The sequence below is a fragment of the Meriones unguiculatus genome, chromosome 17, assembly GCF_030254825.1.
Source record: "Meriones unguiculatus strain TT.TT164.6M chromosome 17, Bangor_MerUng_6.1, whole genome shotgun sequence".
Lineage (NCBI taxonomy): Eukaryota > Metazoa > Chordata > Mammalia > Rodentia > Muridae > Meriones > Meriones unguiculatus.
In genome coordinates this window covers 46,863,516-46,878,182 of record NC_083364.1, presented here as the reverse complement: position 1 = coordinate 46,878,182, position 14,667 = coordinate 46,863,516, and the positions used below count along the sequence as shown (strand labels likewise).

Here is a 14,667-nt window from a genome sequence, read left to right as displayed (position 1 = left end):
AAAGCATGGCTGGCTAGGAAACCACACCTACAATGCTGTTTGGCTTAACTGAGAAGCAGTACTGTCTGGCAAAGCCATCTGACTCAGAGTCCCAAGAACAAGGCTTTTGTCTCACACTCACTTGATGTGGCTTGTGGGAGTCACTTCTCTCTGGGCTTTTGTTTCCTCATCTGTGAAATAAGGGGCTGAATCAGACAATCCTAAGGTGCTGTCCTGCTCTAGGATATTTTTGTTGTTGTTGTTCTAAAGCTTTATAGTAAAAAACAAAAGTATTATAAGTTAAATATTTTCTAACTTCAGCAGTTAAAAAAATTTTAGTACCCATTCTGAACGCTTAAAAATAGATACCTGAAAATAACTCAGATACCAGACTAAAAGTTCTGGGATCTTAAAAAAAAAATTGCACATTATACTATTATGAAATCTCCATTTAGTGATTTTATATTTAAACTGTTTAATTGGAATGGAATCCTGAGTTCTCCAGACTTTTCTTCTCCAAGTTTCTCTAGCATGCAAGTCTTACGGATGGCTTTTAACTTTAACATTTCACTTTCCACTCTATGCCCTTCCACTATCTCCAGTTTGTGTTCCCTACCAAGCAAACCCTCCCATCATTCAGTTTTTCAATAAACTGTCACCCCAGTCCACACAACAATCATGAGGTCCAGGGATTCTGGAAACAGTTTCTGCAACTGACAGGGTGGCTCATGACCATCTGTAGCTCGTTTCAGGAAATCCAAAACCATCTTCTGGCATACACAGGCACCAGGAATGGACATAAATACGTGCGGACAGAACATCCACACATGTGAAATAAAAACAAATAATCTTTTAAAAGGTGGGGAAGACAACTGATGAGATAGCTCAGACATCTTGGATTCACTTTCCAGCACTCACAGGGTGGCTCACCACTGCCCATTAACCCCATTCCAGGTGTTCTGATGGCCTCTTACGGCTTCTATGGGCCTCTGCAAATATACTCATGTGGGCTCACACACAAATGCACAAATGAGAAAGAGAGAGAGAGAGAGAGAGAGAGAGAGAGAGACAGAGAGAGAGAGAAAGAGAGAGAGAGAAAGAAAGAAAAAAAGAAAAAGAGAAAGAGAAATAAAGAAAACAAGCAAGCAATCAAGTGAACTTGCTTCTCAAATGCTGGTGGACTTGAAGGCCACATGTTTGACTGTCTCCAGCCAAACCAGATGGCTCAACTTTTACCCTGTTCTACACAGGGTGTTCTGTGAAGCCTGTTCTATACAAACTGAGGCACCTACCTGCCCACTGACATTTTTGCTCTACTGTGTTCTCACCAGCAGAAGGGACCATACTCCTCACTGTACAATATTGCTGAACACCTACACTGTCTCTAGATACTGTTTTCCTCACATAGCTGAGCTCTTTTAGGACAAGAGGCCATGTGCCAAAGGCCTACATAACCTGCCGAGGTCTGATGCCATCATAGGGTTGCACAGCTATGTCTTTCAATGTAATTACTCTTCTACATACTATTCATTTAATTTTTCATCCTGAATGAATGAGAATTGTCAGTAATGATGACACATAAGAGCGTAATGGTTTCTTCAACCTAGATGACATTGATTCTGCAATAAAAAGGTGATGGGCTGAGAGTGTGTAGCCTAATAGTAAAATATGCGTTTAGCATATGAAAAGCATATGAAAAAGCACCATAAAGCAATCAAGCAACAACAACAAAACAAAAATCTCCTCTCTCTCACACACACACACGATGTGTGTTCCTCTTAAAAGGAAATCCATTTTATCTTTCCATTTCCAAGTTTAAATGGAAAGATAAAATGGATTTCCTTTTAAGAGAGTGAAATAAAGAAGCATTGACAATAAATTCTGTGTGACACAGCGCCAGCAGAGCGACCCGATATGAAAGCGTTAGAACCCTCTAAACAAGGTGCAGAACCAAAGGCAGCAGTGTGGGAGGAATCGCTGTCAGCAGGTTGGCCCTCCCAGATGGATGTTCCCTGCGTCCTTAATTAACATTCTGTGTGCAGACAGTGATTCTATCAATGAGAATTATTGGCATGTAAACCGAACTCCCTCTTGAGAACTGTGAGATGGTACACGGTAGAGCGCTGTTTGTCAGCATCAGAAGCCCAGTCCTTCCTTTACAGAAAGGGAACGGGCTTCATCTGTACAATTTAATCAGATAATCTGCTTTACTTCTATTTTTCAGCTACATCTTTCTAGCTGGGGATGGCATAGGAAAACACCACTGTATCATAAGATAGAGTGGGCAGCATTTCTGGAGTTGAGTTTTGGGCTCTTCAGAAGGAAGATACCCTCGATAAGCACACATTAGAGTCTAAGTAAATAATGGTACCTGTTCTCCTCCCTAAGGTCATTTTCCAAGGCTTGAGTCTCCCGCTCCAACTTCTGGGATCGTGTGTGGTCTCTCCAGGCTCGCAGAACCTTCAGTTGAAGCTTCCAGTCAGACAGGGTCCCTGCTTTCCCCAGCTTAATCCTATGATCCAGTATCAGCTTATGCCAGGCAGAAAAATACCGTTTTTGACACTGAAGTGGAAAGATTTGGAAAATCACTACCAATCAGCTTTTGTGTTTCAAATATGCAACACTGACAACCCTGTCCTCAGATTTTCCCATCACACTTTTCCACACAAATCTATTACCTGTGATTCTGATGGAATAGAACAACGCTAAATTCTTTCATGCTTATAGGAATAAGAAACACTTAAGTTAGGCATCAGAGGCACCCACAGCTTCATGACTTAAACTAAAATACTTAATTCTCACTACAAGGCACTGGTCTTGTGGTAAACTGGGCTAGCAGATCATACCTTAGACATGAACTAGAGGCCTTGAGAAGCTTCAGAGATCTGCTTCCAACATAACCTGCCTTGCTGGGATGTCCTGGAGCTTCAAAGACTAAGCCTTTAGTCCAGTCCTGTCTCGAGCAGCACCCATGTCCTATACAAGTGAACATGGGAGTTTTCAGGGAAACAGATGGGCCCTTTGTTTCTTGAAAACAGGAGAGATAAAAATGATGAGTCCACCGGGGCTACCACTACTCATGTTATTAGGGTTTTGATGAGTAGGCCTAGAGATGTCCAGTCCTCATGTGTCTATGCGGGCAACAGAAAATTAGACAAGGTCCACCAACCCAAACAAAGTCCCCAGAGTATACTTCACTTATGATCCAGGTCTAAGGAGAAAAATCACTGACACCCAGTCCTTGTCTATATATTCTATTCTCATTAAAACAAAACAAACAAAACATCAAACATTCTGTTCTTTCTAGATCTACTGTCATGTCTTGGCCTCAACACCAACCTCACTCTGCCATACTTCCTTTCTACCTCTTCACAGTAACTTCTCTGTCCTTTTCCTCCTGCCCCTTCTCTGCGTACTTCAGGATTATTTCCCATAAATAGTCCTACGGCCACCTCTTCCCTGCTCCTCTCACTGTATTCCAGAGCAAGCTTTGCACTCTTCAGCTAAGCACTTGCCACACTTTAGTTTCCTGATTTCCACAAGACTGTGGGACTCCTGAGAGAAGGGAATGCGACCCCTAACTGGGAATCCCTAAGTGTGAGATCCAACAAAAGGCACCATCACAGGAAGTATCTTTAATGGAAGGCTGGGTTTCAAAGACTTCAGACTAACTGCTTTCTTCTTTTAAAATATTTAAGGGATGCTGCTTTAGCATTTACTACACACCTGCCACTGTATTTCAGCTTGGGAGCTCCAAACAGTGTTTTTGAAGAAACAATCTTACTTTGGGAAGGTTATAAGGAAATATGAAACAAATAAAAGATGGGCCAGTGAGACACCTCAGCTGTAAAGGTACTTGTCCTGCAAGCCTGATAACCTGAGTTCTATTCTCAGAACCCCAAAAGGAGAGAATTGACTTTAAAAAATTGTCCTCAGTGCTAGTTTGTTTTCTGTTGTGACAAATGCCACAAATGAAAGCAACTCAGGGGAAGAAGGGGTTTATTTGGCTTTCCAGTTACAGCCCATCACTGAGGGAAGCCAGGACAGGAACTGAGGCAGGATCTTGGAGGTAGGAACTGAAGCACAGGACATGGAGTGATGATACCAACTGGCTTCCTTCCCGATTCCTATTCAGCTGTCTTTCTTACACAGCCCAGGCCCATAGTATGTGGGCCCTCCTACATCGATCAATAATCGAGAAAACACCTCATGGACATGCCCACAGGACATTTGATGGAGGTGATTCTTCAAGGTGTGTCAGGGTGACAACAAAACTAAGCAGGACATGCTGCCTCTGACTTAGGTATGTCCACCCACTTACATTATGACACACATAACAATAATAAATAGCTTTAAAAGATCAATAAATACAAATAAAGTTCACTTACATGCTAGAGTTCTTAGAAATATACTACTTGGACAGAATTCTTTTTCTATACAGGATATCAGTTGCATTCCCATTCAGATAAACACAAAGTGTTATAACACCTCATCAGGAGAAACCATGAACAACCTAAATAAAGTCTTTATTCCCTTTATATCACTTCCAATGAGGACATGTTTTCTAGAATCTCAATTCAAGTCCATTGGGAGGACATAAGGAAGGGGGGAAGGATAAGGATGAGAGGCAGAAGAGAGAAGAGGAAAGACTTACTGTACAAAGGGTTTGCCTTCACCACAACAAGGGGAAACAGAGCTTCCAGGCTGAGGGGTTTGCTTTTCTCTTTACCATTATCATTTGCTTCTCTATCTTACAGAATATAGCATCTTAAAAGTATTTTTTAAGATTTATTTATTTAATTTTTATATGTATGAGTATTTTGCCTACATGTATGTTTGTGTACAATGAGGGTGGCTGGTTCGGAAGGAGCTCAGAAATAGAAAATGGATCCCCTGGAACAGGAATTAAGGGTCATGAAGAGCCATCATGTGGATACTGGGAACCAAACTCAGGTCCCCTGAAAGCACAAGTATTCTTAACTACTAAGCCCTATCTCCAGCCCCAGAACATAGTATGTTGTTAATAAGTGCCACTATCAAAAGAAAATAGCCTGGATCAATTTATCAGATTCATTAAGATTTTCCTCGAGCTGGGGATGTAGTTCAGTGGGAGCTCTTACTTAGCATGTGTAAGACCCCGGTTTCAAGTCCTTGAATCACAGAAAGAAAAACAGAAGGAGAACAAATTCCTCTTGATTGGCTTGGTGAAATATTCTGTGCTTATCTATATTGAGTTTCTCAATTCCTGGGTCATATTTATAGTGAAATAGTGCAAACACAATCCAACTTGATAATCTCTGTAATTTTTTGAAATTTTTGTTTTATGTCTATGGATGTTTTTCCTGCATACATGTCTATATACCACTTGAGTGCCTGGTGTCTGTGGAGGCCAGAAGAAGGTGTTGGCTCTCTTGGAGCTGGAGTTACAGATGTTTGTGAGCTACCATGTGGATGCTGAGAGCATGACCCAGGTCCTGTACATGACTGGCTAGTGCTCATAACTGCTCACCATCTCTCCCACTCATGTCCTTGGATTTTCATGAGCCTCTTGATATAAATAAGTAAGTATTCTTATCATTCAGCTCATTGAATTAAAACTTTAAATGGAGAAATGCTAATGACTGAATTCACAAAGTAAAGCGTTAGTGCTAATTCCAAGGCCAAAACTCAAACCTTCTGGCATCCTGGTGATGCCTCTAATCTATGGGTAATTAATCTATCCTAACAGTGGAGGGCATGTTCTCTGCTTTGAAACTGAAAAAATAAACAAACAACAAAAAACAACAGAAAAACCTACACACGACTTACCATGGTAGAACAGCATCTGCTAGAAACTTACCTGAATTTAGGAGAGCAAGGCTAGACTTTATAAACTCTGTAGTTAATTTGTTCCTTTAGAATCCCAGGGTTAAGACGGGGGGTGGGGAGGACTGGCAAAGGGTAGGAGGTCAAGGGTTTGGAGTAGGCCCCACTGTGCAAAAGCTAACAACAGCACAGTGACAGGCGCCTGGAGCACTGCTTTGTTGAAATAAGCTTGCTACTGGGCCTTCCCCCCCCCCACTTGCTCAAAGCAATCTCATTAATATTTAGATTAAAGAATAAAGAATGAATCAAAGATGGCTGCTTAGTTATTCTTGATGTGTAGTAAACATTATTTAGGTAAACGTGAGTCTTATAAATGTGCTTGAAGAAAACACTGGAGAAAGGAATGTACTCTCAGTCCCCTCATTTAACTTAGAAGGGGCAAGAAGTATCATGCTGCCACAGATAGCATCCATTTGTTCCCTTCACTCTGATATTTGTCACTTTTCTTATTGCTGTGACAACATTCTTGGCAAAAGCAATTTAAAGGAAGGTTTATTTGGGCTCCAGGTTCAAGGGCACAGTTTATCATGGCAGGGAAAGGTGACAGCTGCAATGGTCTAGTAGCTGTGGCAGTGTGAGGCGGTTGGCCACACTGTACCACAACTGGGAGGCAGAGGGATGACTGTTGATCCAAGCTCGCTTTGTCCTTTTGACTTGGTCTGGGACAGTCCATGGGACGGCGCTGTTCACACTCAGGATGGGTCTTCTTCCTCCAGTAAACCTCTCAGCAATCCCTCCCAGGAGGTTCTCAGGGTGATTCTAAACCCAGGCAAGGTGACAATGAGGATTAAAGGCCACCCTCCGCATCCCCAGTAAACTGCCTGCTGCTCCCAGATCTGTTTCTCCTGATAAGGTCACAGTCCAGAACTACAACGGTGCTCTAGCCCTTTGCTTGTTGTAAGGAGAGCTATTTAAAAGCATGCTTAAGTTGGAAGAGGAGGTCATTCTGGTCAAGCCAGGAAAACTTGAAAGTTTTCCTAGCCACGTAACCAACATGACCTCTCTCCACTTCTTTCTTACTGCACTTGTTTCTGTATTGGGTTTGGTTGCTGATGGTTTCCACATACAATCATATGCTTTCCCCCTAGCTTTTACCATCTCTTTATTACAGCTGTACTGATAGGCTTGATACAGTAAATGAACCAGAGAAAATCACTGTGGGGATGAACTGTACCCAAGTATGTATCTATAATAATTTTTCAAATACAATACTACAATGTGAGAGAAAGTTTTAAAGTGAAATGCTGTCTTCCCCTTAAAATCTTCCACAAGACAGCATTTAGTTTTTAAGGATTCCACTCAAGAGAAGAAATGACAGCCCACCCTGCTAAATTTATTACCTGCACTGGAGTTGCCCTCGTTTTGTTGGCAAGAAAAGCTCTTCCCTGAAGTGTAATCACACTGCTGTCACTGCAGATGATTGACACTAGGTGGAACAGCAATTTGCTATCTAATCTTCATTGTAATTCTAACCCTGTCACTAGAGATGCTTGTTCTGATTAATGAAGTGGGTAACTCATCAAAATTCCTCAGCTATTTCCCTTTTGTCAGAAAGCTCGGTGATAATTGCATCAAAATTCTCTGTCATGGAAAAATAAACAATGAATTGTAAAGAGGACAAAAATGTCAACAAGTTTACAATTTATTTTTGCTGAATGGAACTAACTGTGGTGCAACCAGTAGTCTAGGGGACTTGGCTGAGGTTCAAATGTCAGGAAGAAGGCTGCCCTCCCGAGAACACCCTAGGGACCCCTTTCTATTCCCATTCTGAAAGGAACAGACATCCCACACTGAAACTAGAAGAAATCTTCATTGCCTTGTTTTCTCTTGGGACCACTATTCATAAGTAAAGGCACCACAGGAGTGACAAAGAACCTGGGGCTTGAAGATTTTACCACAGCAACAGAAGTCTGCAGTGGGAGGACCAGCCTTAAATTCTGCCCTATGACTTATCCTACTCCTACTTTTCATTGTTTTGGCCCCCAACCCCACCAATCATCTAGATTCCTTAACTGACTTCATTAGAAGAACATCATTAAGCTTCCAGGATACAGTACTAAGTGATGGACTCTGTCAGGTGCCATGGAAAACTCTAGAGGCCTAAAGTCCGAAAACCTCTACCAGGAGACACTTCTATATTCAATTTTACTCTTTCTTCTTCTAAATTTATTTTTTTTACAACCTTTAGTTTCATATTTAACAAGCATATTCAAAAGTACAGCAAGAAAACCCCTTCACCCAGCATCAAAATTTATCAAAACTTTTGCCAATCAGGGGATTCTTCGGTCTTCCTATACCTTTCCCTCACCTGTAGAGTCCACAGCTAAATCCCAGACATCAGACACTCTAACATTTTACCCATAAATGTGTCAGTATATATAGGTAACATAAGGATGTTTGGTAAATTCGTAATGCTGTAAGTTCTAATCAACAATATTATATTTATTGAAAAACTATTCTATGTTGTTCTAGAAGGAGTAGGCTTTCAGGAAGCAATTGGTCAGTCTAACTACAATGCAGCTTACAGCCTGATCAGTCTAGGACAGGACTTCTTTCCTGGACTAGATCTTAGGATATCACCATATCTTTAGGGAAGGCAGGCCACAGTTCCCCATAGCCTTCTCTTTTCCTTCGAGATGCTCTCATCTGTCCATCAGCCCATACTCTTTGCCTCACCTCCTCCAGACCTGAGCACATACACATAAACTATGGTAAGAACCATCTTACCTCAGAGTACATCAGACAAAAGCTTGTTTCAGCTCTAGGGTGGCCCAACATTAAGACAATGAGTAATGTCACAGTCCTCACCCACAGGAGAATTTTATAAATATTCAACAGAAATATCCAGTGTTTAAGAAAAAAACTTATTCTAGGCTGTAAGTTTTTAGAGAATGACCTGAACTTATGCCATAGACTTTCTCCTTAATTTTGTTTGTTTCTGAGAGACAGGGTTTCTCTGTGTATCTCTGGCTGTCCTGAAATTCACTCTGTAGACAAAGCTGGCCTTGAACTCAGAGATCCTCCTGCCTCTGCCTCCTAAGCGCTGGGATTAAAAGCACGCACCCCCACTGCCCAGCTTCCCCTTAATTTTTAAAAGCAAATTTTAATCAGTATCTTTTGAAAACAAAACAAAACAACAACAACAAATCTACTGCAGAATAGGTACGGGTAGAGTACCTGCTGACTGTGAGGCCTGGGGCTCAGAGATCCAGCACTAGCGACAAACACTGCTGAAGAAGAGCAACCTCTGCGCTTACAGCACCTTGAAGGGACAAATTCCGGCTCTAAGCTCCAGTCCCCTCATGAGAATGGGGAAACTGGGTTACTCATAAGGTGAGACAAGGAAAAATGACAACAAGAAAGAAACCTCCTTGTCAAATCGGATGAAATTTTAGTGGGGAATTTTCTATAAAGTTGACTATATAAAAGTGACACATACATGTCTGAAGCACTTAAAAAAATATATCCCACATAGTGCCTTTGGCAATAAACCCAGAGGCAGAGTCGCACCGATCTCACACGCTTCACGTGTTTTGGCGTCTCTCTTCCTCTGCACTTGGATTTGCAAGGAGGCCCCCTCCCTGACACCGCAGAGAGGACAGTGACTGTGTCACTCCAGAAATGGCTTTGTTTCAGTGCTCTGCAGGCATTGTGGTAACAGTAAGATCTCTGGAAAGGAGGCATGCTGTATGAAGGAGGTATTTAACTACAGTTTCCAACATCCTGCCAGGAAAAAAAAATGCTGTTTGCCTTCTCCCATGCTTTCTTGGTCTAGTTTAGGATGGATTTTTGGACGGCTCTACGCCACAGGCATAATATTAACAATGATTCCTGTGGGTCATTATTATCTTACCCTCTAGCAGAAAAACCTAACCAAATAAGCAAATCAAAACCTTCTCCCCAGAGAATGAAGATTTAGGCTAATATCACCCCATCTTCCATTGTTCTCTACGACTTTCCCAAGCAGAAGGGATCACAGAGTTTCTAATCTTATTAAACAAAAATGTATTTCAGAATAGAGAATTAAGAAGGCACTTTCCACACAGTGTTAAGAATTTCATAGTTAATCCCATGTTGTTTCTGCTAATTAGCTACGACACATGAATTGCTGAGTCTCCCTAAGAGATTTCACTGCCAGATCAAAGAGAAAATAGGAGAGGCTCTACTGGAAAGTTGCTATCTGAAAACAAGCTCCTGACACAGTGAAGGGGAAAGCTGAAGATGGGGAGGAGTGGTGTATGCTGGGCGCTGCACCTGACTGAGAGAGCAGCTTCTCTCAGAAGTCTATTAATTATATGACCACCTGCATTGTGGGGCAGCTGCTGCAAGAGGACTGCTTTGAGTCTGAGCCCAGCCTGTGTCACATAGCAAGCTGCCAGCTAGCCTGGGCTACCGTAGGAAGCTTGTCTTTAAAGAAACAGACTAACTAAATAAATGACTTAAATGAGAAGTTAAGAATCTAGAGGTACAATTAAAATCCAGAATCAAAGTACAAGAAACAATAGAGACATAAGCTGGAGCAATTTCCAGAAAGAGAGTCCTGAGGGTCTCCCTGATAATATGCTATGTGACTATTTCTTCCAGGTTCGTGCAGTCAAATATTCTGAGTACATACACAAGCTGCTACCTTGCCCTGACATGAGTCACTGGGCATTTTTTGTTTATACTGTGGCCAGTGAAGGCAGCTTTGGGCACCTTTAGAACTGGGCAGGAATACAGAATCAGACCTGCACTGGAATTTACCTCAAGACTATCCTATTTCCAGCTATGTCTATGAAAAGGTGTGAGGAGTCAGGTAGGTGGGTTTTACTGTTTTTCAGACACCTGCTGCAGAAGTACAGTTAGAGGTTTAAGACCCATATCATAATAGATAATGCAACCACACTGAAGAAGAAGGGAAGAAGTTAAGTAATGTTGGAAAATAATAGTTTGACTGAAAACTGTAAGGCTAAAAGTAAAACTAGACAAATACTGTGCTGTAGATTTGCTCCCATAGTTGTAGACAGGGGTTTTTGTTGTTGTTGTTTTGAGACATAGTCTACATAATCTAGACTGGCCTTTAACATACTACACATCAGAAATTGGCCTTGGTTTCCTGATTCTCCTCCTTCCAAATTCCCAGTGTTGAGAATATAGGGGGTGCCCTATCACACCCAGTTTCCCCATCACACCCAGCTCTTGGGTTGCAATTCTCAAACTACATTTACAGTGAAGTAGGAATGAACTACAAGTCAACAGAATATAGATAAATGAACCGGCTTTCTTATGTCAGGAGAAAATGCTACAAATGCGGTGGAGCACCTGGACTCCATTGAAAATCTTATGATTTCACAATGATAATACACATTCAGACAGTTAAGGTGTAACTTACAAAGAAGGGAAGGGGAGGAAGAACATGACTCCCACCCCTGTACTGTTGTACTGGAATTAGTACATTGTAATATATAGATTTCATATACATACACACACATATATATAAAAGCCTGTACTGTTGTACTGGAATTAGAATATATATTGGAATATATATTTATATATATATTTCCTCTGTGGATTATGAAAGAGAAAATAGTAAGTTTCTAATGGAGAAACTCAGGAGACACGTGTTTAACGAAGTGATCAACCACTATGTACTGCTTGACATGTAGGAGAAAGGCACATATCATTCCTGGAGGTATTCTTACCAAAAATCTCATTCCAAGCTAGAGACACCCCAGAAAACCGAAATTGAGATGAGTTATAAAATGCCTAACTAGTTCTCTAAACAAAACTCCAAAAAGAAAACAAAAAACCAAAGACAATACCAAGGTCATGAGTTCAGGGAAAGACTGAGGATCTGTCATATGAGGAAACTACGAAGACACCTGAAAAGGGGCTGGATTCCGGGTTGAGTCCTCGGATAGGAGAAGGGTGTCAGTGGGAAAGTGAGTGATGGTCTACCACGTCTCTCTCAGTGGTAATAATTTCCTAGACTGACCACTAGACTTGCTCACCACTGGAAAGGTCCAGTGACAGGGTTCAAAAACTGTCTAGTAAATTTTTGTACGTCTTCTGTACACCAAAATCAACCTGCAAAATAGAACCTTAAACATAATAATGCATGAGCAAAGAAACTCAAGTGTGATTTGTGGCAAAACAAGGGTCATTCATTCAAATATCGTCACTTTTCTAAATACACTGACATGTCCTTTTCAAACAAAGCAACCAGACTTAGATGGTGTAATAATTTTGCTATTATTAACTCTGCAACTCCATCTAAAACATTATTATATCTATAACACAGGATTTTTACTATAGAATAGAATGCACTGCAATTTTTAAATTAAGGTTTTAGGAAACACGTCTTATTTCTGATTGGTTGCTAAGTATCATGCATGCTTTCTTGTGCCTTCTCATGATGCCCTGAATATAAATTCTTTCACTATTTTCTTTTATTGTCTTATGTGTGTGCGTGTATTATCTACATACTATATATTTACATGCCTGGTACCTGTGCAGGCCAGAAGATGGTGTGGGATCCCCTGGAACTGGAGTTACAGACAATTGTGCGCCACCATGTGGAAGCTGAGAATAGAAGCTAGTCCTCTGGTGGAGCAGTGCATGCTCTGAAACACTGAGCCCTCTCTCCAGCTGTGTGTGTGTGTGTGTGTGTGTGTGTGTGTGTGTGTGTGTGTGTATGTGTGTGTGTGTAGCTCTGGCTGTCACAGAACTCAATATGTAGACCAGTCTGGCCTCACACTCAGGGATCCATCTGCCTCTGCTTCCCAAGTGTTGGGATTAAAGGCTTGAGATATCATCCCTGGCCCATTTTTAATTTTTTATTAGGAATCTTTATTATTGTTATTGAAGTACACACTAACTACATCTATCTCTTGCAAGATACAGAATCTAAGAATCTAAGTCTTTCTTAAAATACTAATCCTAACTCTTTACATTTCCTTCTATTTCTGAAACTAAAATGGACTAAATTTTTAATATTGGAATAAGGACAAATTCCTACCCATCAGTCAAGGATGTCACCATAAAATGCATCCACCTTTTAATAACTCATGTTGACTACTTTTTTCCTTTTATTTTAGATATCCATATCACATTCAAATTCCTGTTACAGATTTCCAGGGCCGTTTTATGTCTATTCCTACATTTATCAAGCTCCCTTAGTATATTCCTACACTCTTTTTCCACTTGTTAAATCTACTCATTTATGTATTCATTCTATTAATTTTCATGAATTTTAGCAATGCCTAAGGCCCTGGTGTAGGTGTTGTGGGAGCTAGAAAATATACATATTTATCTTTTCTCATCCAACCATCTCATTTACAAATCTGCCAAGAAATTAATTTTATATGAAACGTTATAATCCCTAATTTATATTTTGATCAATTGCCCTTCACTGAAAGAGCTGCTTCAATAATAAGAGAAGTTGTTACGGTTTGAATATGAAATGTTCCCTGGAGGCTCACGTTTTGAATGTTTGGTCCATACCTGGTTGAGCTATTCTGGGAGATCCTGGAAATTTGAGAGTGGAAGCCTACATGGAGAAATAGGTCAGTAAGGGAGGGATGTTGAAGGTAGATCTCTGACCACTTTCTAGTTGCCTCTCTGTTCCCTGGATGCTGTGATGTGAACAGCTGTGTTCTACCAAGTGCTTCTGCTGCCATGATGTTTACTTTAGTGCCAGGGATCATGAACTGAACCTGAAACCATCATCCAAAACGAAGCTTTCCTTGTTCACATTTTTTTTAATCTGTCAGGTATTTTGGTCACAGAAATTCAAAGGTAACTGGTGTGGAGCACATACATTTGTCAACAAAAGTTAGTCAGTTACTCAATCATCTACTATGCTTGCTCTTTGGGAATAAAAATAAAAATTTTAAAGTTTTGGAAAATCACTATTTATTGTTTCTATAAAAGTTCTTCTAAATAAAAGAAAAAAAAGTAACTAGGTCCTTAGCGAGAGAAGAAGGGATGTAAGTTATCATTGCATGTGGATTTCAGATACCAGAAGGCAAGAGGCTTGTTCTTGTGCTGTCTGCATCATCTGCATAACTAGACCTAACTGTCCCTAAGTCTGTCAAAGCAGAAGCCCTGCGCCCAAAAACTGCCAAAGGGGTAGTTAAAAGCTATTATAAAGTGGTTTTTCAGAAGGAATCCTAAGCATGGCTCTTAGATTCTGGGGACTCACACACAATTCCACAGCATGGAAGAACACCTCAGATCAGGGACCTGATGCCCTGACCTGTACACCAGCTCAGCCGGCAGCAGGGAAAATAATGCTGGGGCTGATTTACATATTTAAGATGAACTCTCCATCTCCCCCTCCTTTCTTTTTTGCAATATGGTCTCACCATGGAGCTCCAATGACTCTTGAATTCGCTAGGTAGCCAAAGCTTGCCTTGTAGGGATCCTTCTGCCTCAGCCTCACAAGAGATGGGATGACAGGTGTGACCCACCATACCCAGCATACTTTATTCCATCTCTGATGGAGCTTCTTGTCATTCATGTTCCCGGATGCTGAATGGGGATGCACTGTAATTCTCACCTGGTGATTTTCCTTGAAAGTCCGGATTAGTATTTCCCTCAGTTTTCTTTTTCTTTCTTTTTCAACTTTTTCCTCACCCTGATGTATGTGAGCACTTTCCGTCATTTTTTCCTCTGGATTCCTCTGAGAATTTTCTTCTTGCCTTTTCTTTTCTCTATTAGTAACAATTTTAAAAACAGCTATTAGATTTAATAACAAGTAATTATAGCCTACTGCATTGAATGAATGAACATTAAATGTTACAGAGTAGGGGGACTTTAAAAAAATCTTAGTTTGTTATTTTA

At 40.8% G+C, this 14,667-nt stretch overlaps 1 protein-coding gene across 5 annotated transcripts in view; it reads right to left on the bottom strand.

Moving 5' to 3' along the window:
* The window catches only part of Ccdc191 (coiled-coil domain containing 191), a 66,561-nt gene that overhangs the window by 29,608 nt on the left and 22,286 nt on the right, over nt 1-14,667 (bottom strand). For all 5 annotated transcript variants that reach the window (XM_060370441.1, XM_060370442.1, XM_060370440.1 and 2 more), the window contains 2 exons: nt 14,384-14,537; nt 2,351-2,541 (listed from right to left, as the gene is read on the bottom strand). In XM_060370441.1, coding sequence (XP_060226424.1) covers nt 2,351-2,541; nt 14,384-14,537 — 345 coding nt within the window. The remainder of the gene's footprint in view (nt 1-2,350; nt 2,542-14,383; nt 14,538-14,667) is intronic.